This window comes from Exophiala oligosperma (assembly GCF_000835515.1).
Source record: "Exophiala oligosperma strain CBS 72588 unplaced genomic scaffold supercont1.12, whole genome shotgun sequence".
Taxonomy (NCBI): domain Eukaryota; kingdom Fungi; phylum Ascomycota; class Eurotiomycetes; order Chaetothyriales; family Herpotrichiellaceae; genus Exophiala; species Exophiala oligosperma.
Window position 1 is genome coordinate 450290 of NW_015622829.1, and position 21602 is coordinate 471891.

Below are 21602 nucleotides of genomic sequence, written 5' to 3' on the forward strand. Positions count from 1 at the left end.
AGATCTTAGTAAGTTTATAGCCGTGTCAGGCAAGTTCGCCGAGACGAGCGTTTATGGCAAGCTGTGCCTCAGTCAGGTCGCCATACTCATTCTCTAAAGGCTTGAGGACCCCTGCTGCCTTTCTTTTCTTCTGCAAAGAGAATCTCCAAAGATGTTCGTCACAAGATTACTAAGCTTCAGACCTCGGCGCGGGTACCCAAGGAATCTAAAGCGCAACATCGCCAGCATATCGATTCTGACACGGGTTCCCGCAACTATATATCGTCTCCAGCAAGGACCACGCTCAAATCTTCTTGCTCCTCATCCAGAGGGCGAGGGTATACCGATCGACGAAGTTCAGTTAGACCGGGATGGACTTGTCAAGACTGGATTGTCTCTGAAAGAACCTTGTTGGTATCTCTAGACTCGATGCGTGGGGGCCTCTCCAACCCACTGACCCCATTACGAATTGCAGTGTTCAATGGAGCGATCTTTATGCCCAACACTCATCTGATGCAGGAATTGACCAGAGATGCTTTCGATGCTTATTTTGAACAAGACGAATCGTGCAAGCCCGTTCTTGTTCGATTGGCTAAAGGTAAAGCAAGAAGAGTAAAATCAGCAAGATACGGGTTTGGATCGCTCACAACACTTAGGGACCATGGTTCCAGAGTCACTTCAACTCCTTCAACAAGACTCGCAATTCGCGCTACAACCCATCCCTCCTCGGAGGTTGGCCGGTCAGAATCTTCCCCCTATCCATTCGCAATTACGATGCATTTGGGCGCTGACAACCCAGTCCAGAGCTGAACGAATGCCTTGACGAATTCTACAGTGCCTATGCAACAATTATTGATGCTGGGGACTGGTATCAGAAGAATGCTTTCGCCGATGCCACTCCTGATGAAGAGCCCCATATTTGGACTGAGCTCTAAGGTGACACAGATCTACGTGCAGTTGCACGCGTCGCTTCCGTGGTAGGCAGAGTATTGGTTCATAGGGTTCTTACCAGGGTCTCTAATAGAGTGTTGACTGAAGCAGTCGACAATATCGGCCGTTTTCAGGTGGGACGAGCCAGTGACTGATCATATCTCCCAGAAGACCTTGTTCTCGTCCACGAATTTGGTGGACAATACTCCTTGCAACCCAAGGTCGAGATGACCTTGCCGGGTGGGCATGGCCGAGCTCCCGAAAAGTCACGGAAGCTAATGTGGGTAGAATTGAACGCCAAACTCACTGCATTCTATCCTAGTCAGGCGAGTGCCTTGACAAAGGAGGATTGGCAGAAGCAATACCCCGAGGCCACTGAATAGTGGCAGATGCCTCCATGGAGAGGATGCAGGAGATGAGAGACTGGCAGTATATAGTTAGCATTTTGGTCGACAACATGAGCTTCCAAGTATCCGTACTGAAAGATGCTACACTTCCGCAACCATGTCGTCTCTCTCTCCTCTTACTGGTCCGTCCTGGTAGGAAATTTGGCATGCCATTCTTTTTTAGTCATGCGGATGGCCTCGTCATTCAAAAAGGAAGTAACTTCCGAATTTAGTTCTACCAAGGGTGAGATTTTGCGATGGCACGCAGTTCTGAAGGTTCTTACCGTCCAAGGTCATTTCACGACTGGCTTGTAAAGAATAATGTTCGCCTCGCTCATGTATGAGAATGAGATCCTCAGGGAGAGTTGTGCCTATAGCTTGTTAGTACTTGTGCACAAGTGACGTCCAGTAGTAAATGACCTTGAAGAATATGGTATATCAATACTACAGGAGCCCGAAAGCTGCGTACCAGGGATTGCTGAGTTTTCGTATTCGGTCGCAAAGATGCACCATTGGGCCCTGGTCACCCTGTAAGTATGTTGAAACATCTGAAATGAATGCGGAATCCTACTTTGATACCAGTCACTGGTCATTCCCAGTGGTTGAACCTTTCCATCGATGGTCATAACATCCCAAGAAGGAGCCCCAGGCCGCAACGATTTGTCACGCAGTTTGGTCAGTGATCCGGCGCTTATCCGAAACAGGTCCCGAGGGACAACTGTATAGCGGCCGAGCAGTCTTACACCCATCGTGTTGCAAACCGCAGAACAATCGATGTGTTGTCTTTTTTTGAACTTGTTGGGACACTTTGTGTACGACGTGAGCGAGCTCTAAAGTGGCGCCGTCTGGGTGAGCGCGCCGGGAGCGGCCGAGCAGATTTACCATTGGCCCGAGTCGCCAAGGTTCCCATCTTCAGCCTCGTTTGCATTGATTCCGAGGGAGAAAGCCCTGTCAGACGCTCACCACCGTCCTACATGTCGGCAGGATAACAGTGAGTTCGGGTATTGTCATTACATTTAGATTACCACTGACTTGTACGTTCAATCTCGGTCATGACGTTAAATACGGCCTTCTTCGTGACGCAAGACGGAGCCAAAACAATCAGAATATATTTCGACTGACGGCCGATTTTCCGTGCTTCCAAACGACCATGAATCGAATTCAAAATTCCAGCTCTACGGCTACATGCGTTCTGGGAAACACGTTCAAAGCCGTGGAAGACACTCGGAGGGCTGGAGCAAAGGTTTTTATGCAGCTTTTTTCCTGCTCGGAAACTGTTGTGGCGGTCTTATGGCCGAAACTTGTTTTGAAGCAGATCTTGTTCAGGATGCTGGAATATATTTATTGGTTTCGCATCACATCTCCAAGCATCAATCATGTCTACCGCAAAAACCACCAACAACAACTCAAATACTATCCAAATAGCACCAACCCCCCCATGGATTATATTGCTACTTCGATAGGCGCCAAAGTTTATCCTTCTATGACCCAAAAGACGGCGTGGGTGCTCAAGATCTCACATCGGGACAGGGAATACTTCGTCGGACGAGTTCGTGGGAGGGCGAACACCACGAACACAACAACAATGAGAAATGCACGGACACGGACATAATATATGCATATTAACGATACCAAGTGCTCAAATCCATCAATATCGGCCTGGAACTCAATATTGCTTCTTATTTTGATCTACGCTTACATAGAAGATCGCGTGGAAAGCACGATAACAAAAACAAACACCCCTTATCCAACGTACACACTGAACACTCTTCGACATTCAGCTTCATAATGTGGGCATGAATGCAAGCCAGCCTGATGAGCCACAACAGCACAGTCGACCTCAACCAAGTAAGTATGCATTGACTTCTTTATATTCTGGAGTTGCCATAGAACCGTCACACCTTTTTCTCCTCATCTGGAGCCTCATCCCCCAGCGGCGGCACAATCCACTTTATAATGCAGACCAACTGAGTCATATCTGCTAGCCCATACTCCGTACGGGTGGTGGACTAGGCGCACGCTGGCCGGGCCCGGTTGCTTAGAAGAAGAGATATGCTATCAAAAAGCTAAGTAGGCAAAGACCTGCAACAATTTGCAAGGGTACTCCGGACTCGTTGCTCTGTTGCACCACTGTCTGGACTTTGTCACTTGCTTCTTGTACCTTTCTCTGCCGGAACTGTGGGTCTTGGACCTGGTCGCTCAGTTTCTTAATCTGAGCACGGGCGGCTGCTAGTTGTTCTTGTAGTTCCTGGGTGGAGGTTGGTACAGCGCTCGCTACAGTGGAAGCGGCGGCGGCTAGGCCGGTGGCTTCAGCCGCGTTCGCCATCGACGACTTGGCCGATTCGGCTGTAGACACACCCCCAACCGATGAGCGAGGAGCTGGGGAGTCAAATTGCGGAGAGGGCGACGAGTAAGCTGGTGGCTGTTCTTCATGGGAGGAAACGCCATTGGGTGTCCCTCCTGTCGCAGGCAGGAAATTGACTCTGATCTTCTTCTCCTGGATTGTGTTCTTGGCCGTCTTCTCGACTGTTTGCCAGAGGGTGGTGACGTTGGGGTCCTGATCGGCAGATGTGAGGACGGATTGTACGAGGAACTTGTCGCGGCATTTGGCGTCGAGGGGTGGTTCTTCTTTCATGGCCTGTAGAAGAACTACAACTGTTAGTGGATTCATCGGTATGATATGATATGGTCCTACCTTGCACTTCGACTTCTCCATTTGGTGGAATCATGCCCGAGTTCGGCCGTACACAATATCTGTTCAAAGGTTAATGGTTGAGAGGGAGTGATGGTGGATGATGTTACGCACTGCTTGGGTGCAGTAGTTTTGACCTGCGTTGCACACGATTAGAGACATGCGCAACTGCGATGTGGCGGGTGGACATACTTTGAATGCAACGGGGGCACTGTTTGAGTTGCTGAGCTTGAGAACCTCAGTGACCTCTCGGTTGAAAGGGCCTGGACTCAACGTTAATCACAGAAAGACGCCATGTTGGGAGGTACTGACGTCTGAAGCCAAGTTCGGCCGGTAGTAGATCAACAGACATGATGGCGGTCGGGTAAGTTGGCGCGATGTCTAGGGAAAGGAAAGGGTAGTCGATTCAATGGGTGGTCGTGGCGAAGTACTCGAAGAAGTGATTTCGCGATGCTGGTTTGAATCGGATTAAGAGTGAAGTGTGGCCTGGCCGATCCGGGATTGTTCAGCAAACAAGCAGATTATGATGACAGAGGTGTGTGTTATGGATAAACGAGGAGTTCGAATCAAGCTGGGGGGAAGAGGCTGGGGTGGTGGTTAAGACACGTTCCCTAGGGGAGGCTATTGCCCCTAAAAGTGGTTCTGCCAGAGCTTGTTAGGCACCTAACCAACCCTATCCAGGTGCCTGCCTTGCCTAAAGGAACAGTTATTGTACCGTAGCTTCTTGGCAGCAAATGACGAACAGCCCGGCGAGCCTTTTTAGCCTCACAGTTTAATGAGCCACTCACAACTGTCTTTACCCAAGCCTCGTCACTCCCTCTTGCCTTGTGGCGCATCACCATAACTGTCACTCTTCTCTCTTCTGCAAGCAAAGCCTCAAGTGACCTTTTGTTCCAGCATTTACACCACGAGACTCTAGTAAACCTTGTCTAAATATTCATAAATTCATCGAGTTCCCTTTTCATCTGCCTCAATCAGAATCCTCGGTGTATCAGTTCCACCGCCGCTCTTCATCTCCGCCCACCACCCCGCAATCCTTCCTTCTCTTAGAGCCTCAAGACACACCACTCTGCTCTCCAACCTTAGACTGTGTTCACAATGGCGTCGTCAGATCTCGACCAGTTGGTCATGATGGGCTTCGACAAGGAGAAAAGTGAAATGGCCATCAAAGCGACCGGTGGCTGTAAGTAAAGAGTGCCCGCTTGGCCGGCGACCTTCAAGGCTAACCTTTGCCTCCGCAGTGGCCGATGCCATCGACTGGCTAGACCAGAACTCCTCAAAATCCATAGAAGAGTTGAGAAGTGAGAAGGAAGCCACGGACAAAGCAAAAGCCGAAGAAGCAGCAGAGGAAGCCCGGAGTCTGGTTTGCAACGAGTGTGGGAAGAAGTTCAGAGGTACTGCACAAGCCGAATTCCATGCGAGCAAGTCTGGACACACCGATTTTGCAGAGTCCACGGAAGAGATCAAGGCCTTGACTGAAGAAGAAAAGAAAGCCAAGTTGGCAGACCTGAGAGAGAAGCTAGCGGCCAAGCGCGCTGTGCAGGCGGAGCAAGACAAGGTCGATCAAAAACGAAACGAGCAGATCAATCGCAAGAAGACCAAAGAGACAGAGGACGCGAAGGAACAACTGCGGGTAAAAGAACAGATCAAGGAAGCCGAGAAGAAGCGGCAAGAGAAGCAAGCCGATATTGAGGCAAAGAAGCGAATACAGGCCAAAATCGCTGCCGACAAAGAGGAAAGACGATTAAAAGCCGAGAGAGAAAAAGCGGCTCGGTCAGGTGCTGCTGTGCCTGTCGTTGAGACACCTGCCGCACCGCCAGCAGCACCAAAACCAGCCTCGGACTACAAGGAGACGCGCCTCCGGTTACAGACTTCTGCCGGCAATATCATGAAGACCTTCCCGGTCGAGACGACGCTGTTTGAGGTTGCTGCTGCGGTGGGCGAGGAGACAGGACGGGACGTTGAAAGCTTCACCCAGAACTTCCCTAGGAAAGTGTTCGGGCATGAGTACTTTGGAGAGTCGCTGAAGGATTTGAAGCTAGTGCCCAGTGCAAGCTTGATCGTGACGTAGGTGTTCTCATATTGTCCCTTGGCCTTGAGCTTGAACAGTCTTCACGGCGAACCATCTCGTGTGGGATCTCAGAATGGCAAGCATAATTCGTGCTCTGTTGCCACCAATTGATCCAGGCGATGCTGACCATGAATGAAGGGATTATCCATTGCCTTGGTAGCTGACGCGTGGAGGATCGTGGATCTGAGGGTCATGATAGAATTAGATTAATCAAAACCCACCGAGCAGAATCAGGGAAGGTTGAGAATATCGATTGATTGCCTGTGCTGTACAATAGGAGTCCAGCCGCGTAAATTGTCCTCCATATCGATATTAGAACTCCGTCCGTACTCCGTACTCGTACCCGTTAAAAACGCGTCGAGGTCGATTAATGCACGTGCGGGGTGCTGAGGATCACGCCGCCCGGTATTTTTTTATCCACCACCGCTTCTCAACGTCTCCTGATCTTCGCACTCTTCTGATATTTACAGCGTTCCTAATGCTTCTCGCACCAAGGACAGCCATTCTTTCTGTCGGTCCTTCCCTTATCCATTTATCCTAGACCTAGAATTACCGCAGACTGTTCAACTTGTTATGTCCACCGCAACCGAAACGCAGTCTCCTCGGAGGCTGCAACGCAATCAGACTACTCCGAAATCCGAGGTACAGGATCAAATCAGAAGAGAAGATTCAAGTCATGGACAGCGAACAATGGAGGATAAGTTCTTCTGGACATACACCGAAGAACCCCATCGAACTCGGAGACAGGCAATAATCAAAGCGCACAAGGAAGTCTTACAGCTGTGCGGGCCAGAACCACTCACCAAATACCTTGTCCTAGCGGTCGTCCTGTTACAGGTGACCTGTGCCAGCTTGCTCAGAAACAGTCCCATATTCTCGTGGCCGTTCTTTTTGACAGCCTACATCGTCGGTGCCACGGCAAACCAGAACCTCTTCCTGGCAATCCATGAAATCAGCCACAACCTTGCCTTCCGAACTCCGAACTACAACAGGCTCTTTGCAATATTCGCAAACCTGCCTATTGGCCTACCTTACTCTGCTGGGTTCCGACAATATCATTTGACTCACCATAAGTCACTGGGTGTCGACGGCGTCGATACCGACCTTCCCACAGCGCTTGAGGCTATTTTCCTGGACTCGGTGCTGGGCAAAGCCTTCTTCTGCACCTTCCAGCTCATCTTCTACGCTATAAGACCGATGATGGTCTATAAAATCCCTTTTGGCCCAGTACATTACACCAATATTGTTGCACAGATTGTCTTCGACGCCCTCATCCTTCGTTACTTGGGGACCAAGGCGTTTGTCTACCTACTAATGAGCTCGTTCCTTGCTGGCTCTCTACATCCCTGTGCTGCTCACTTTATCTCTGAGCACTACGTCTTCTCCAAATCCCGCACGGTGAATGGAAAGATGCCAAAAGATGTTCCGATTCCTGAAACGTTCTCGTATTACGGGCCTCTAAATGTGCTCACCTACAATGTTGGCTATCATAACGAACACCACGATTTCCCTGCGATTCCATGGACTCGACTACCTAAGGTTTATGAAATAGCGCGGGAGTTCTATGACCCATTGCCTTGTCATGAAAGTTGGCCTTTGGTGCTGTGGCAATTCATAACCGATAAAGAAGTGGGTATGTGGTGTCGTGTGAAAAGAGCAGAAGGTGGACGCATCGTTGGTGGCTGGACGGATGGTGAAATTCAGAGTTGATCTTCTCAGTACTACCTGAGGCATAAAAGACGAGGACATGACCCGATAGACATGAACTAATTGTACATGACAAATGAATGACGAAGGAGTATAGGTCCTTTCCAAACGCGTGAAAGCTATGTCGTTCTTGCTTTTTGATGAAGGTGAGTGGTCGAGATGGCCTTGCGTCGCCCACAGTGATCTGTTTTGCTTTTTTCCCTTTCTTATCGTTCGAGACATTCCTTCCATCCTCTCGATTCGATTACAATTGCCCTTTTGCGGAAATCCCATACCGAAAGATGCCGTCCACGGGCCAAGCTAGGCAGAGGCATCGAAATCACCATCAGAGCCCATTCAGACCTTTTCGCAGCACTGGAGGCCTTCAATCTCCACATCGCCGACGTCGACCAATTGGTCTTGCGAGATCCTTGCATAGACCCTCGGTCACGCCCTCGTCAGCAACAGCGACTCCCCGGCATGCATTTACTACACCTCGTACTCTGTCGCAGATGCAATCAGCCGAAGACCTTGGATTACCACAACCGAATGATGACGATTCCGAGCATATTATCATGGCCGTCAACATTGGTCCGAAGAGCATCGTTGGCTGTGCATACTACATAGCTGGAGAAGAAAGGCTTCTATGCATGGAGGAGATTGGTGGCGGAGATCATGACTTTGTCGAGAGATGTGAGGAAACGTTGCAAGCGACTGGCAGATGATACTGACCTGGATCAGTGAAGATTGATATACAACCCACCACTGTTATTCTGTCTCCTCGAGCTGACAGTCTGGCCCAAATCACTACATCGCGGTCACAGCGACCGACATCTTTTGTTGCTAGCGGTGAGTTTTGGGTTTTTGACAAGTTACGAGCAAAATCTTACGACATATTCAGCCGATGATGAATTGCCTCTTCCTTACGAAACGGAAATCCGACCACTCGCGGACTTCAACTATGAAGGAGCCTTGAATAAGATTATTGCCCTTGCTTCTTCGGGGCTCTTCTGTGATTCCAATGGCCAATTCTTCGTCCCTGATGACCCAGACTTCTACGAAGAAGAGAATACCACCGAGATTGGTTTCACCCAACGAAGAGGAAGGCTGCTTCAGCTCTCGACACGTCTTAATCTAGATGACAGAATGAGTATTGGCTGTGCCGGAGCTGTTCTCGGCTACCTGCAACGCAAGAGGGCTTCGACATATCTGCCTGTCGATCCTAGAGGTGGGCACGTCTTCCGAGTTGCACTATACGAGATGTTCAGTCTCCGGCACACTATGTAGGTCCACATGTGTGTGCTCTTCTGTGGAGGCTGACTCATCGCCAGGCTTGTCAATGCGGATACACTCGCATCTCTGCAAGTTATTGAGCCACGAGTGGCCGGCTCGGCACCGACCACAGGCCCAACGAAAAGCAAAGAAGCTCCTTTGTCCATACATGCTCTCTTCCACGTTCACGCCAAAAGCCCACAAGGAAAGTCCCGTCTCCGTCAAGCCTTTCTCCGGCCTTCACTTGATGTTGACCACATCAACTCCAGGCTCGACTTCGTGTCCGTCTTAATCCGATCGGAAAATCAGCAGGCACGACAGGAACTTAGCAAATGCTTGGGCAAAATCAAGGACATGAGGAACACGACCACTCTTCTTCGCAAGGGTATCGAACGTGGGAAGCAGCAGCCTAATGCGTTCAAAGGGAGCGTGTGGTTGGCGCTTTGGGAGTTCTGTCGACATTCCATTGCTGTTGCAGAATCCCTTCACGGAGTCATCGGGGCAGATCGTCTTTGTCTGTGGTCTCGTGCCGTTGGAGTGCTTGACCGCGGTAGCCTACAAAAGATAAGTGAAATGGTGCATGAGACTGTTGACTTTGATGGGTCGGCAGAGGCGCAAAGGACAGTGATTAACTGTGATATCTATCCACGACTCGACGAGCTCAAGCGCAAACATGACAAACTGGATGAGGTCCTGACGGAAACAGCCAGGGAGATCGACAGGTCTCTTGGCCTGAACATCGAACTCAACGTCATCTACCTTCCTCATCTAGGCTATCACATCTCAATCCCTGTGGATCCAAATACTCATGAGCCAGAGATCAATTGGCGTGCATTGGACTGGGAGCAGATGTTCACGGCCGACAGCCGCGTATACTTCAAGGACGCTACGATGCGAGTGTTGGACGAGGACATAGGCGATATCTACGCCAATATATGCGACTATGAAATTGAAATTGCCCATGACTTGGCGCAGAAGGTTCTCGAGCACGAGAAATTTCTCATAGAAGCATCTGACATCTGTGGTGAGCTGGATTGCAACCTGGCATTTGTTCATTCTGCATATGAGCACAGGTTGACTCGCCCAAAGATCATAGAGCACAATGTCATAAACATTGAAAAAGGAAGACACCTGCTACAGGAGAAGAGCGTTCCGTCTTTCGTCCCTAACGACACCTTCATATTGGGCGGCGGCGGCGAGGATGAACACGCTCCGGTCGGACCAAGTATGCTGCTGCTGACGGGCCCAAACTATTCTGGAAAGTCGGTCTATCAGAAGCAGGTGGCATTGGCAGTCTACATGGCTCACATCGGGTCTTTTGTCCCAGCAGAGTCCGCGACTATCGGCATCACCGATAAGATCTTCACGCGCCTCACCACCAGGGAGACGGTTTCCAAGGTCCAGTCTGCGTTTATGATTGATATGCAGCAGATTGCTATGGCCCTGAATTCGTGTACGAGGAAGAGTTTGATAGTGATTGACGAATTTGGGAAAGGCACCGACACGTGCGATGGTGCTGGTTTAGCCGCCGGTGTCTTTCTACATCTCTTGTCTCTCAACACCCAGGCTCCAAAGGCTCTGGTCGCAACGCATTTTCACGAGATCTTCGAAACAAATTTGTTCGGAACCTTGAAGAATATCTCCTTTGCACATATGGAAGTACGGGTTGAGAACGCGGACGAAAGAGTGACTGAGCAACAAAGCAGAGTCTCTTATTTGTACAATCTCCAACTCGGTTGTAGCGATCTCTCCTATGGTACACAATGTGCAGCAATGAATGGTATCCCCGAAGAAGTTGTTGAACGAGCCTTGGATCTTTCTCGGCGGGCGAGGAGGGGGGAGGATCTGGTCTCACAATGTTCTGCGTTGACCGTGAGCGAGGCAGCGGAACTCGAAGCGGCTGAAGTTGCCGCGGAGCTCTTTTTGGATCAAAACTTTGACCAACAGATGACAGAAAACGAGCTGCAGGCTTTGCTGGATGCCATGATAGAGCCGGCCTCGAACGCGACTGAAGAGCTGGACATTTGAAGGGGTGGTGTACAGTATGTTCAACTTGAAGGAGCAGGTCCAGTCGCCGCCAATCCTCTCTGTTTGCCCCAATTTTGGCATTTCGAAATGAGGTCAGGAGCGACGAAGATAATGACAAGAGACCCCACCCAGTTCCAGAAAACATCCATGAGGTTCTTCCTCACACTGCTGGCCATGCCTATGCCCCTCATCAAATGTCCCAGTAACAACGTGCTGATCATGAAGTCGCCAGCATCGAGTCGGTTGAGCACAATCTTCGCAATCTCGTCTGGTAGTTGTGGCTTGTCATCTTTCTCAAGCATGACGGTGAGCTCCGGTTTGATCTTGTTCTCGTTCTCGAAGCCGGGGGAAATGATGCCACAAGGAAATACGATATGGACCGCAACGTCTGCGTCAGGAGCAGGACCAGAACCCAACCGAGAACCATTGTAGACTGCCACTTCTTGATTTAGACCGTCGGCCATGGCCTTCATTGCGGCCTTTGCAGGAGAATAAGGCGAGTAGCCGGCGACTGGGAGGAAAGCGAGCGTGCTGCATGTGAAGACGATATGTCGCGTGGGCGGGTTAACGCGTAGCTTGTTCTCTGGGACTGAAGGTCGCTTCCACAGATTCAAGGTTGCGTGCGCCATGTATACCGAGGACCAGTAGATTGTGTCCATTTGTCCTCGCAGTGTCTCGACGCTCGCATCCGCGAGGAAAGCGGGCTGGCAGTTGCCTGCACAGCAGAAGACCATGTCCGGTGCTTGTCCATTGTTCCATTGCGTGACTTGTTCGATGATCCTAGGCGCAGACTCGGGCGATCGCAGGTCAAAGGAGAGGTCGAGGAACTTTTGCTGTGGTTTGAGTGCCTTTGCGCGAATCGTGTCGACGGCCCTTGCCAGTTTGCCCTTGTCCTGCGCGACGATCACCACGTTTGCGCCTCTGCTGGAGAGTTCTTCCGCTATAGAAAGGCCCATGCCTTGCGAGCCACCTGTGACAATGGCCGTGAGGCCATCAGTAGGGAATTGATTCTTCCTTGAGAACAGCATTTTGAAGACGACGAAGCTCAGCGCGGCCACTGCGAGAGTGCTCAGGGACGTATATGTGAGACTAGTACTCATTTCTGGGAGCGAAGGGAGGATCAGGAGGAGGGAGGAGAGAGGATCAAAGCCTTGCCGAGTTTAAGGCGCACCGTTCGTCAGGGGAAGCAACTCGCATCTCACGTATTCGTACTGCGTGTGTATTAGGGAATGTAGAAGTACGTCGAGAGGTTCTATAGATGATCGGGCCAATTGAACATCTGGCTATCTGTAAGTAATACTGCAGTACTCTGTATCGTAGTGCGTAGCTGATCAAGACTCCGCAGGTACTCTACACTGTCCCTCATGTTAAAGAATTACGGAGCCAGAGAATCTAGCACCGAGCCCTCCAGTGTATCCCCAAGTTAGTGAAGCCTAAGTAAAGGATTAGTGCGCTCCAGGCCGGAGGTTATTGGTGACTGAAGCCCCTCACAAGTCGTTAACATGACGCCAAGCCCGTGACTCCAAAAAAAAGTTTCTGGCCTGCGCATCCGCGAAGTATTTGGATGGTAATGCGCAGGCTCAGTACTTGACTTCTTACTCAGTACTCTGAAACCAGCAATGGCCAAGAAGAGAAAGGCTGGACGAGCAAGCCAGCAGGCTGTTCCTGACAGGACAGAGCGATACGATGTCGACGAAAGATTCGATGATTCCGAGGACGAGTTTTTCGCCGGACGAGACAAGGTATTACTCGACGAAGCGCCAGCCGCAAAGAGAGTACGAAGACTAGAAGAGCAGGAGGAACAATTACAGTCCTCGGATGAAGAAGTCTACCAAGACGCTCACGCCGATGTTGAGGACGATCTGGAAGACGATGATGATGGTGATGTAGACTTCGACGCTGATGCTGGTGATCAACGGGATGGATACGAGGATGAAGAGTTGGAAGAGAACTGGGGTACGACCAAGGCCGACTATTACAATGCCGATGTGATCGAGACCGAGGCCGACGCCCTCGAAGAAGAAGCCGAAGCGCGCAGACTGCAGCAGAAACAACTCAAGTCCATGACCGAGGCCGACTTTGGCTTCGACGAAAGCGCATGGATGGATACTGAGACCCAGAAGACACAAGGCAAGCGTTCTGCGGTCGAAAAGCTGCCGGAACTTCAAATACCTCCAAATGCGACGGCCAAGGAACGCACGCAGATCCTGAAATATAGGTACCCCGAGTTCGAACCCTTGGCACAAGACTTCATCTCGTTACAAGACGAATACCGTGAGCTGAAGAAGAAGATCGAGATATCTGGTGTACCAAGTGGACAGACTGTTGAGCGCAATATATCTCTGACGAGGTTCTGGGCGCTTTCGTCATATCTGGGTGCCGTTGCAATGTACTTGGCTGTTCTCACATCCTCGAAAAGCGGCACGGCACTAGCTCCTGGTGAACTGCGAGAACATCCCATCATGAGTAATCTTGTGCGCTGTCGGGATCTGTGGCAGGAAGCGCAAGACTTGAAGTCTGTTGAAGTTCCCGCGGCCGAGGAGGAAGTTGTGTCAGTCCAGCCACCTGAGGTTAGGCTGCCTGAGCAATCTAAGTATAAAATTGAAGCGAAGAAGCCCGAAAAGAGCAAGAAGTCGAAGAAAACGACAACATCAGCAACAATGACAGGAGATGTCCTCCCCGAACCAGCTCCATCACCCAAGAAGACTAAGAAACCCAAGAAATCTAAGCGGGATGACCTGAAGGAACTCCTTGCCTCGTCGCTGCAGACGCCCGAGGATGACGAGTCCGATTTTGGGGACGAAGTGCCCTTGACTGCGGAGGAGGCCGCAGAGAAGGCAAAGAGAAAGAAGTCTCTGCGATTCTACACGTCGCAAATCGCACAAAAGGCCAACAAGAGAGGCGCGGCTTCACGTAACGCCGGCGGCGATGACGATGTACCGCACAAGGAGCGTCTTCGTGATAGACAAGACCGTTTGATGCGTGAGGCAGAGATGAGAGGAAGAGAGGCTGCTCATGGCGATGAAGAAGTGTTCGACTCGGGAGATGACGATACCGGAATGGGCCGAGAATTGAACGACGATGCCAACGAATATTACGACATGTTGATTTCGAGCAAGAAAGCAAAGAAGGCCGACAAGCAAGCTAGAGCAGAAGCGTACGCCGAGGCCGCTAGACAGGGAGCCCAAGTGTATGAGGAAGAACAGGTCGGGGCGGATGGCAAGCGGAAGATCACGTACGCCATCGAAAAGAACAAGGGCCTTGCGCCTAAACGAAAGAAGGACGTGCGCAATCCTCGTGTCAAGAAGAGGAAGAAGTTTGACGAGAAGATGAAGAAACTCGGCTCCATCCGACAGGTATACAAGGGTGGCGAGGGCCGAGGAGGGTATGGTGGTGAAGCCACAGGTATCAAGACCAATGTGATCAAGAGTATCAAATTGTGAATAATGGAATTTGATTCAACGTCCTCGTTTATACTATAACTGGGGACCGGATCGCCTTTTTTCTTTTCCCAAAAAGCAAAACGCTTCCAAATATATACCATCCCTTGCTTTCCATCCGAACCATTGTCTTATTCCGGTCCCATACCAGGACAGAACGCCCAACACGCTGAAAAGAACTGTCTGAACACGTGTAAACATGGTCGTCAGTCGCCAAGGTCATCTCACTTTTCACAAAGTGGACGAAACTATTCCAGCTCTGTCCTGGACGTCGCGCCCGTCTCCACTTGTTGGCCTGAGTCGATCTCGTGCACCTCGGAACCCCCGATCTGCTGAATATACTGACCATCCGGCATGTGCTGCTGCTGATGATATGGGCTCGCCATGTACGATCGTTTGGGGTCAACGAAATCGGATGACGCCGCCATGGCACGGCGGGACCGGCGTCGACGGATGACGAACACTCCCAGCGCCCCGACCGACGCTATCGCGGCCAAGCCACAGCCGACACCAATGCCGGCGGCGGCACCACCACTGAGGCCTGTTGAGGAGCTGCTCGACGGGGACGGCGATGCTGGTGTGGTGCCGCCGCTCGTGGGGTCCGCGCCGTTCCCTGACGCGGAGCCGCTGCTCCCAGATGCACCCGTGGCGCTGGACGAGGGTGAGCTCGATATCGATGCGATCCCCGCGGATATCGTCGGAGGTAGAGTTCCCGCCGCCGTGTCGAAGAGGTCTCGTTGGAGAGAAATCGTCTGGCCCAATGTTGCGTTGGGCTTGGTGTCACAGCCGGCCTTCATCGCATTCAGGTCTAACGGAGCACAAATTTGTCAATGTCCAACGCTTTCGCGACGCTTCGGGGGCTTGTGTTTGTGTTGGGCTTACAATTGCCAAGAATCACTGAACCAGAACGTGCTTGCAAACAAGAGGCGCATTCGTCCACGTAGGTTGGAAAAGCAGTATTGTTGATGGAGCAATAGTCATATTGCTCTGCCGGTGTTGGAGTGAACCACGAACTCGCGAGCACCGGGTAAAGTCCAGCGCAGTCGGATTGACATTGAGGCAGATTCGGTGTGCTACCGTTGCCCTGGAACATGCAGTACTCGAGAGTATATTTCATGTTGACTGGGACCTTCAGCGTCAGCATGAAGCATTCTCTCCGGGTCCTCGGATCGGGCCCGAGTCATCAGAGGAATCACGAAAGATGTAAATGTACTCACACAAAAACCAATAGATGTCGTTGTTCTGCGGATTACTGTTGTTCCCCGCCGTGGCCGTACTCTTGCTTTCGCACACGAGGCAGTCGTGCATGGTGTCACCGTTGGCTGTGTTGAAGTAGCCATCATCGTCGCATGTCAGGTCGTCGCTGTACGTCAAGGTCGGGCCCTCGCAAATGTCGGCGCACGTCGATCCGCTGGTCACTTCGAGGGCCTGGACGTGGACGCGCAGTCCCAGCGAGAGTATGGATAACAGTAGTGAGATCAACATTTTGGACATTTGTGTTGGTGGCTCAAAGAGAGGCAGGAAGAATATCAGTCTGGGCGGCCACCCGGTTCTGACTGTATCTTTCAACAGAAAAGAGGTAGATCACCAACTCCTAGAGGTGTACAAAGATTGTAGGCACAGATCATCCAAGGTGAATTGGGCAACAGACAAGATCAAAAAGCCGGAATCACTGAAAACGTGACAAGTCAATACTCCGGTAACGGGTACTCTGTCGTCCGTACTGCCGCAATGCGACCCGATGGGGGTCGGTCGCGTTCTTCGAAAAGCCCATGGCTGCCATCGCCATGTTTACCCTTGTTAGTGGCAGCCCTCTATGGTCGATTTTGGTGTCGAAGGGGGAGTCTCATTCGTGCTTCGTGGGCGTCTGGAGCTGGCGCCAGACAGAATTCAGCAGGGAAGGTGCGAGCCTAGCCACTGTGATAGTCTCAAAATTGTGCCCCAATGAGTTGGGTTAGATTGCCAGTGTCGCAAGGGAGGCTCTGCTAGACTTGTCGTGGCTTGTCATGCCCCTGATGGCCTGTAAGGCTGAGGAAGGCACTAAAAAAAAGACATGGCATGGAGTTTCACAGGGGGGCCTTGCAGAGCCAACCTCAACCTAGTCCTCAGACTCCCTAGGTAAAAAGATGGGGACACAAAGCCTGGTGATCAATTGAGATTGAGGGACTTTTATAAGGCGCCCTGCCGTAGTACGGATACAAGACTTGGAGTTTGTGGTTCCAATTTCGCGAGCGATCTTCTCACCTAGGCGCAAACATGGAGGTTTGATCAGAGATTCCTTTGAGGAAGATACATTCCGTATCACAGATATGTCGAAGAGGAGTACTCCGTACTCCGTACAATAAAGATTTGAGAAAGTAGATACCTACCTAATCTTCTGTCTTGTGTAAGAAGTTACATAATTTGCGTATTCGTACTCGTACTCGTAGCAGTCCTTCACTCTTGATGATGTCAGCAGTTCCAAGGCTGTCAACGACTTACGATGATTACAAACGCCATATGATTAACGACTGCAAAGTGTTACGGAATGTGACGCTTTCAGTGAAGGTTCATTGTATCTGGAAACAATTGACCACCGATAGTCCGGGGTATCCGCGTTCTCGGACATCGATCAATCATGGGCTCCATGGTATGGAATCGCATGGTTTTGCGACTCCCGCCAATTCTTCGTCCTCGCTGGACGTGGAGGTATCTTTTGTCCTTCAGCATTGCCACTTATGCTGTCTATAATTTACTATTCGCGCGACCCTTGCTTTCGTCCAATCTACCCGCATACACTGGGCCATATCAAGTTGGAACCATCGATCTCGAAGCACCTTGCGACCCGAGGAGGATCAACGATGCCACGCTCAAGGAAGGACACCATCCTGCTTTCCAGGTTAGTCAGGGCAAACTCAAGATCCATCGTCCTGTATTCTTGAAGGAAAGCTGAATATGTTATAGGTTGAAACTGTGCTTTTCACCCTCTACTACCCGTCGGTAGAAGGTGCGAGATCGTCGAAGCCGCACCATCTCTGGATTCCCCGGCCACTGGGCATCGTCGGAGCTGGATATGCTCGCTTTGCTAGGATCAGTAACTTCGTCACCAACTCGATCATGACGTTTGGTCTATGGGCCTTGGCCGGCAGTGTCAAGATCCCAGCACACGTCGATGTCCCGCTCCACCATGGCCCTGCCGTCCTTCAGACTCCGGCGGGCACTTCTTCAGTCGAAGTCGATGACGGGTTTCCTGTGCTGGTGTTCTCTCATGGCATGGCTAGCTCGCGGACCCAGTATACGCAATACTGTGGAGAGCTTGCCAGTCGAGGACATGTCGTGGCCGCGATCGAACATCGAGACGGCAGTGGACCAGGAACGGTGATCATGAATCCGGCAGGTCGTCACAGAACCTTGCTTCACTTCAGCCACCGCGACCTGCAGTGAGTTTTACTCTGGCTAAGCTTTTCCATCGACACACATGTGCTGACATTGTGTTCGCTTAGCCATGACGCCGGGCTCGACGCCGATACTTTCAAGCAAGCGCAGCTTGATTTCCGTCAAGCCGAGGTCGAGGAGACCGTGCGAGTGCTGAAGCACATCAACGCCGGCCATGGAGATCAAGTCTTTGGCCAAAACTCTCGCGGTGAGGGCCAGCACCTCAAGCACTGGCGAGATCGCCTGGCGATCAATAATGCCACAATTGGTGGTCATTCTTTCGGAGCCACATTGGCGGTGAGTTGAGATGATCTCAATCGAAAAGCAACTGTCTGCGCTGTGCTGACACCCATTTCTGTAGTTGCAAACCTTGAAAGACGGACCCTCGAAACATCTTCCGTTTCAGAGCGCCGTCGTCCTTGATCCGTAGGCAGAAGCTTTCATATCTTGAGATATTGGGTACTTGGCATACTGACTATCTTGCAGTGGCAAACAAAGCGGACCTTTGAATCACGACGTCAATGTCTCAACACTGGTCATCCACTCCAACTCGTGGTCTAGCAGGCATTCGATATTCTACGGCCGAGCACACTTTGACGTAGTCAAGGATGTGGTTCTAGGTGTTTTGGAAAGGGGCAAAGCGGCATGGTTTATGACTTCACGTGCGTGGACGAGATTTTACATCCGACTCCTCCCTCTACCCCGTGCCACCACCACTCGTAAATACTATGCTAACTTTTTGCACAGTCGGCACAAGCCACCCTTCGGTCACGGACGCTCCTTTGATCGAGCCTCTCCTTCTCAACTGGGCGACGGGGTCGAGCATCGATGCCCACGAGGGTGTACGACAGTATGTCAAAGTCTCGGAAATGTTTCTGCAGTATCAAATGTCTGGGGTGAAAAAGGGCATCTTGTCTGAATGTGTCACCCACCCCGAGTACAACTTGCCAGAGGGAGGAAGGTCTGAAAAGGGAAAGCCTTCGAATGACATGTGGAAGTATTGGCAAATACATGCTGCTCCTTGCGGCCCCGAAGACAGCGAGGAAGGTTTGTATCCGGAGACTAATCCGCTACTGGATGGTTAGGCCAGGCATTGCCTTGCTAAATAGAAAAATGACATTCGGTATTTTCTCACAAACAATTCAGGTACATTCGCAATTCTCATGGTTGCCTGGCCTCCAACCCTTGAAACCTATCAACGAATGACCATGTGCTGCCGCCCCCTAATGACCCATTTCCACTGTCGACAAATGGCGTTCGCCCTTGTGGTCGACAATTTCTCGCCGTCGGACAAGAACCTGCTTTGTACTTGCTTTGCGCGGGTTTGTCGCCTCAAAGACTTCGTCCAGCTCTTCCAGAGTCCTACCCTTGGTCTCCACGAAGAAGAAGTAGATGATCAAAAACTCAAAGCAGTCCCAGAAGACAAAGAAGACGTAGAACCAGTACCTGATATTCTTCAGAGCGACCGGAGCAGCAAAGGTGTTTACAAAGGAAGCTAGACCGGCGGTGATCTGGAACAGAAACATCCCCTTGGCTCTCATCTCGTTCGACATGACCTCGGCCGGGTAGATTGGCTGCATGCTCGTGTAGGCAAAGGCGAAGGTGACTCCAAAGATGTAGATGAAGGCGATGCTGGCCTTGGAGGACGCCTGGGACCCGGTGTTGACGTAGCCCGCTGCCGTGCCGGCTGTGATGGCGAGACAAATGACCATGCCGAAGGTCGAGCCGAGCATCATCTTTCGCCGACCGATGATGTCGTGGAACCGGGCACCTGTTGCCGCCGCGATCCATCCCGTCAGCGCGTAGATTGCGTTGAGCAGGAGGACCGTGTTGGTGTCGGTGATACCGACGTTGGTGAGAAGTAGAGGAAGGTAGTACGAGATAACACTGCGAGGTGATCTATCAGTCGGGCATCCATGGGGGCAAGACACAAGGCGCAAGGGAGTTAAAGTGCATTTCTTACTTGTTGCCAGAAAATTGGCCAAACCAACTCCATGCAAAGTTCAACATGCTGCGGTATCGCCGTGACCGAGACTTGACCAAGATACGTATATCGAAGAAGTTGCTCCACGATATCAAGGGCACGTCTCTCAGGTTCGCCTGGATCTCATTGAGCTCGAAATTGATGATAGGGTGGGAAGGGTCTCCATTTGCATGGTACTTGATGATGAACTGCCTCGCTTCGTCCACGCGATCGTTGGCTACGAGGAACCGAGGCGATTCTGGAATGAGCCAGACCGTCATGCAGACGATCCCAGGGCAAAGCATTTGTAGCCACAAGGGTAAACGCCAGCTGAGGTTCGAGGTAAAGTGGATGTGCGTGCCGTACACGGCTAATTCAATGTCAGTATGCTTCCGGCTTGCAATTCCCAGAGGGGCGAGGATGCCCACCGAATGTCGCAATAATCGAGCCCATGTACCATAGAGTGTTGTACAGACCTGACACGGTGCCGCGGTACAATGGTGGTGCGATCTCCACCACGTACATGGGTGCAGCGGTGGTTGCCCATGTACAAAAGAAAGAGAGCAGGAACCTGCCGCCGATGAAGACGGACACTGATGGTGGTCAGTATTTTTTGGGGAGTGAGAGGGAGAAAGAGAGAACTCACTCGACTTCGCTGTTGCTGTGACAATTGTGCCAACAATGACTCCTAGGCATCCTAGGAATATTGGGAGTTTTCTGCCCTTCCAGTCCGCCAACCAAACGAAGAATGCTCCTGTCATTTGACCGACCTGGAAAATGGCAAATACAATTCCAGTCCCGGCTTGTTCATTTTCCGACACGTTGTAGTAAGAGAGGTATTTCGGGACCGAGTTGATACTGCCCATGAGCGAGCCATCGTATCCTGTCAATGTCAGGGAAAAAGTCACCGTAGACTTCGTATGTGAGACGAGGACTCACCGTTCATGGTGGAACATAGATAAACAATGAGGCAGCACCCATAAAGGGCAAGGTGGCCTCGACCCCATGGGTTAGGCGGGTTCTCCGCAAGTGCCGTTGCGAAATCGACGTTGGCGACATTGATCTCTTTTTCCTGGATCACGGCTGGAGGGTCCGTGACTTCGCGAGCATCGCCTTTCTCCTGGGAACAAAAGTCAGCCGGGTCACATGACACATGAGGGACATACGTACATCAAAATCCATCGTTTTGGTCTGGTTCGGTAGAAATAGTGCCTGCAACGGAGTGAAATGGTGCTACAAGGACTTGGAAAACAGGTGTCGGAAGGAATCTTGGAGTTATATTGTCCAAGAGCTCTGTGTTCAAAAGCTCATTTTGAGATCCGCCTTGGATCAGAGCGGTTATTCGCCTGATCTGGGTCGGATGGCAGCTCTCCGGGACTGTTCAGGTAAAGCGTAGCCTGATTATGATCGGGCCAGAAGGGTAGGTAGACATTGCCAGGTGGCATGCAAAGATTTCCAAGGGTCTGCGCGTATGTGGGGAGATCGAAGCCACTATACTAGAGCCCCAACAGAGATACTGCTGACTGCCGCATGATTGCAATTCGAAGAAAGGCCTTTTGTCTTGAGGCTGAGGAGCGGATCGTCACAGCGGCTCCATTTGTGGGCGGATTTTGCAAGTACCTACGGGTCAATGCCCATCTACCTGTAGTACAAACAGTGCGCTGAATCAGGCTTGACCAATGACTATATAAACATTCCGATGAAAATGACCCTGCAATTGAATAGGACCGGGATGATACTC

At 51.1% G+C, this 21602-nt stretch overlaps 11 protein-coding genes across 16 annotated transcripts; 6 read left to right on the plus strand and 5 right to left on the minus strand.

Annotated features, from left to right (window-relative positions):
* The first annotated feature begins 121 nt into the window (after nt 1–121).
* On the plus strand, nt 122–1394 carry PV06_10312. 3 transcript variants are annotated; one of them, XM_016411849.1, is made up of 6 exons: nt 122–389; nt 455–577; nt 636–719; nt 784–956; nt 1021–1149; nt 1198–1394. In XM_016411849.1, exons 1-4 carry the CDS (start codon nt 152–154, stop codon nt 912–914), a joined length of 576 nt encoding a protein of 191 aa, XP_016257890.1. In that variant the 5' UTR covers nt 122–151; the 3' UTR covers nt 915–956; nt 1021–1149; nt 1198–1394. The 3 variants fall into 3 exon arrangements, with proteins under 3 accessions (XP_016257890.1, XP_016257889.1, XP_016257891.1); XM_016411848.1 differs by having other exon boundaries at nt 784–1149; XM_016411850.1 differs by lacking the exon at nt 1198–1394 and having other exon boundaries at nt 784–1189.
* On the minus strand, nt 518–2093 carry PV06_10313 (uncharacterized protein). Its single transcript, XM_016411851.1, has 5 exons — nt 1867–2093; nt 1716–1814; nt 1580–1666; nt 1389–1530; nt 518–1332 (listed from the first exon to the last, which is right to left on the minus strand). The coding sequence occupies exons 1-4, from the start codon at nt 2042–2044 to the stop codon at nt 1433–1435; spliced, it is 462 nt and encodes a 153-aa protein (XP_016257892.1). The 5' UTR covers nt 2045–2093; the 3' UTR covers nt 518–1332; nt 1389–1432.
* An 828-nt stretch (nt 2094–2921) lies between these two features.
* On the minus strand, nt 2922–4534 carry PV06_10314 (uncharacterized protein). Its single transcript, XM_016411852.1, has 5 exons — nt 4300–4534; nt 4180–4250; nt 4102–4124; nt 3991–4049; nt 2922–3944 (listed from the first exon to the last, which is right to left on the minus strand). Exons 1-5 carry the CDS (start codon nt 4337–4339, stop codon nt 3334–3336), a joined length of 804 nt encoding a protein of 267 aa, XP_016257893.1. The 5' UTR covers nt 4340–4534; the 3' UTR covers nt 2922–3333.
* A 264-nt stretch (nt 4535–4798) lies between these two features.
* PV06_10315 lies at nt 4799–6385 on the plus strand. Of its 2 annotated transcripts, XM_016411854.1 has the most exons (3): nt 4799–5170; nt 5229–6134; nt 6197–6385. In XM_016411854.1, exons 1-2 carry the CDS (start codon nt 5086–5088, stop codon nt 6056–6058), a joined length of 915 nt encoding a protein of 304 aa, XP_016257895.1. In that variant the 5' UTR covers nt 4799–5085; the 3' UTR covers nt 6059–6134; nt 6197–6385. The 2 variants fall into 2 exon arrangements, with proteins under 2 accessions (XP_016257895.1, XP_016257894.1); XM_016411853.1 differs by having other exon boundaries at nt 5229–6385.
* Nucleotides 6386–6515: 130 nt separating this feature from the next.
* PV06_10316 (uncharacterized protein) lies at nt 6516–7997 on the plus strand. Its single transcript, XM_016411855.1, has one exon. The coding sequence runs from the start codon at nt 6632–6634 to the stop codon at nt 7766–7768; it is 1137 nt and encodes a 378-aa protein (XP_016257896.1). The 5' UTR covers nt 6516–6631; the 3' UTR covers nt 7769–7997.
* Nucleotides 7888–12349, plus strand: PV06_10317. Of its 2 annotated transcripts, XM_016411856.1 has the most exons (4): nt 7888–7911; nt 7984–8437; nt 8486–9027; nt 9076–12349. In XM_016411856.1, exons 3-4 carry the CDS (start codon nt 8891–8893, stop codon nt 11042–11044), a joined length of 2106 nt encoding a protein of 701 aa, XP_016257897.1. In that variant the 5' UTR covers nt 7888–7911; nt 7984–8437; nt 8486–8890; the 3' UTR covers nt 11045–12349. The 2 variants fall into 2 exon arrangements, with proteins under 2 accessions (XP_016257897.1, XP_016257898.1); XM_016411857.1 differs by having other exon boundaries at nt 8486–12349.
* PV06_10318 (uncharacterized protein) lies at nt 9963–12264 on the minus strand. Its single transcript, XM_016411858.1, has one exon. It carries the CDS (start codon nt 12142–12144, stop codon nt 11065–11067), a length of 1080 nt encoding a protein of 359 aa, XP_016257899.1. The 5' UTR covers nt 12145–12264; the 3' UTR covers nt 9963–11064.
* A 243-nt stretch (nt 12350–12592) lies between the features above and the next one.
* On the plus strand, nt 12593–14512 carry PV06_10319 (uncharacterized protein). The gene has a single exon (XM_016411859.1). The coding sequence runs from the start codon at nt 12664–12666 to the stop codon at nt 14485–14487; it is 1824 nt and encodes a 607-aa protein (XP_016257900.1). The 5' UTR covers nt 12593–12663; the 3' UTR covers nt 14488–14512.
* On the minus strand, nt 14511–15643 carry PV06_10320 (uncharacterized protein). Its single transcript, XM_016411860.1, has 2 exons — nt 15367–15643; nt 14511–15292 (listed from the first exon to the last, which is right to left on the minus strand). Exons 1-2 carry the CDS (start codon nt 15626–15628, stop codon nt 14733–14735), a joined length of 822 nt encoding a protein of 273 aa, XP_016257901.1. The 5' UTR covers nt 15629–15643; the 3' UTR covers nt 14511–14732.
* Nucleotides 15644–16989: 1346 nt separating this feature from the next.
* On the plus strand, nt 16990–19022 carry PV06_10321. Of its 2 annotated transcripts, XM_016411861.1 has the most exons (6): nt 16990–17362; nt 17428–17903; nt 17967–18195; nt 18260–18324; nt 18385–18560; nt 18646–19022. In XM_016411861.1, the coding sequence occupies exons 1-6, from the start codon at nt 17102–17104 to the stop codon at nt 18981–18983; spliced, it is 1545 nt and encodes a 514-aa protein (XP_016257902.1). In that variant the 5' UTR covers nt 16990–17101; the 3' UTR covers nt 18984–19022. The 2 variants fall into 2 exon arrangements, with proteins under 2 accessions (XP_016257902.1, XP_016257903.1); XM_016411862.1 differs by having other exon boundaries at nt 18385–19022.
* Nucleotides 19023–19121: 99 nt separating this feature from the next.
* Nucleotides 19122–21043, minus strand: PV06_10322 (uncharacterized protein; the record flags this gene model as incomplete). The annotated part of the gene is made up of 6 exons (XM_016411863.1): nt 19122–19785; nt 19862–20231; nt 20290–20454; nt 20508–20744; nt 20801–20981; nt 21032–21043. The coding sequence occupies 6 exons, from the start codon at nt 21041–21043 to the stop codon at nt 19122–19124; spliced, it is 1629 nt and encodes a 542-aa protein (XP_016257904.1).
* Nucleotides 21044–21602: the final 559 nt, after the last annotated feature.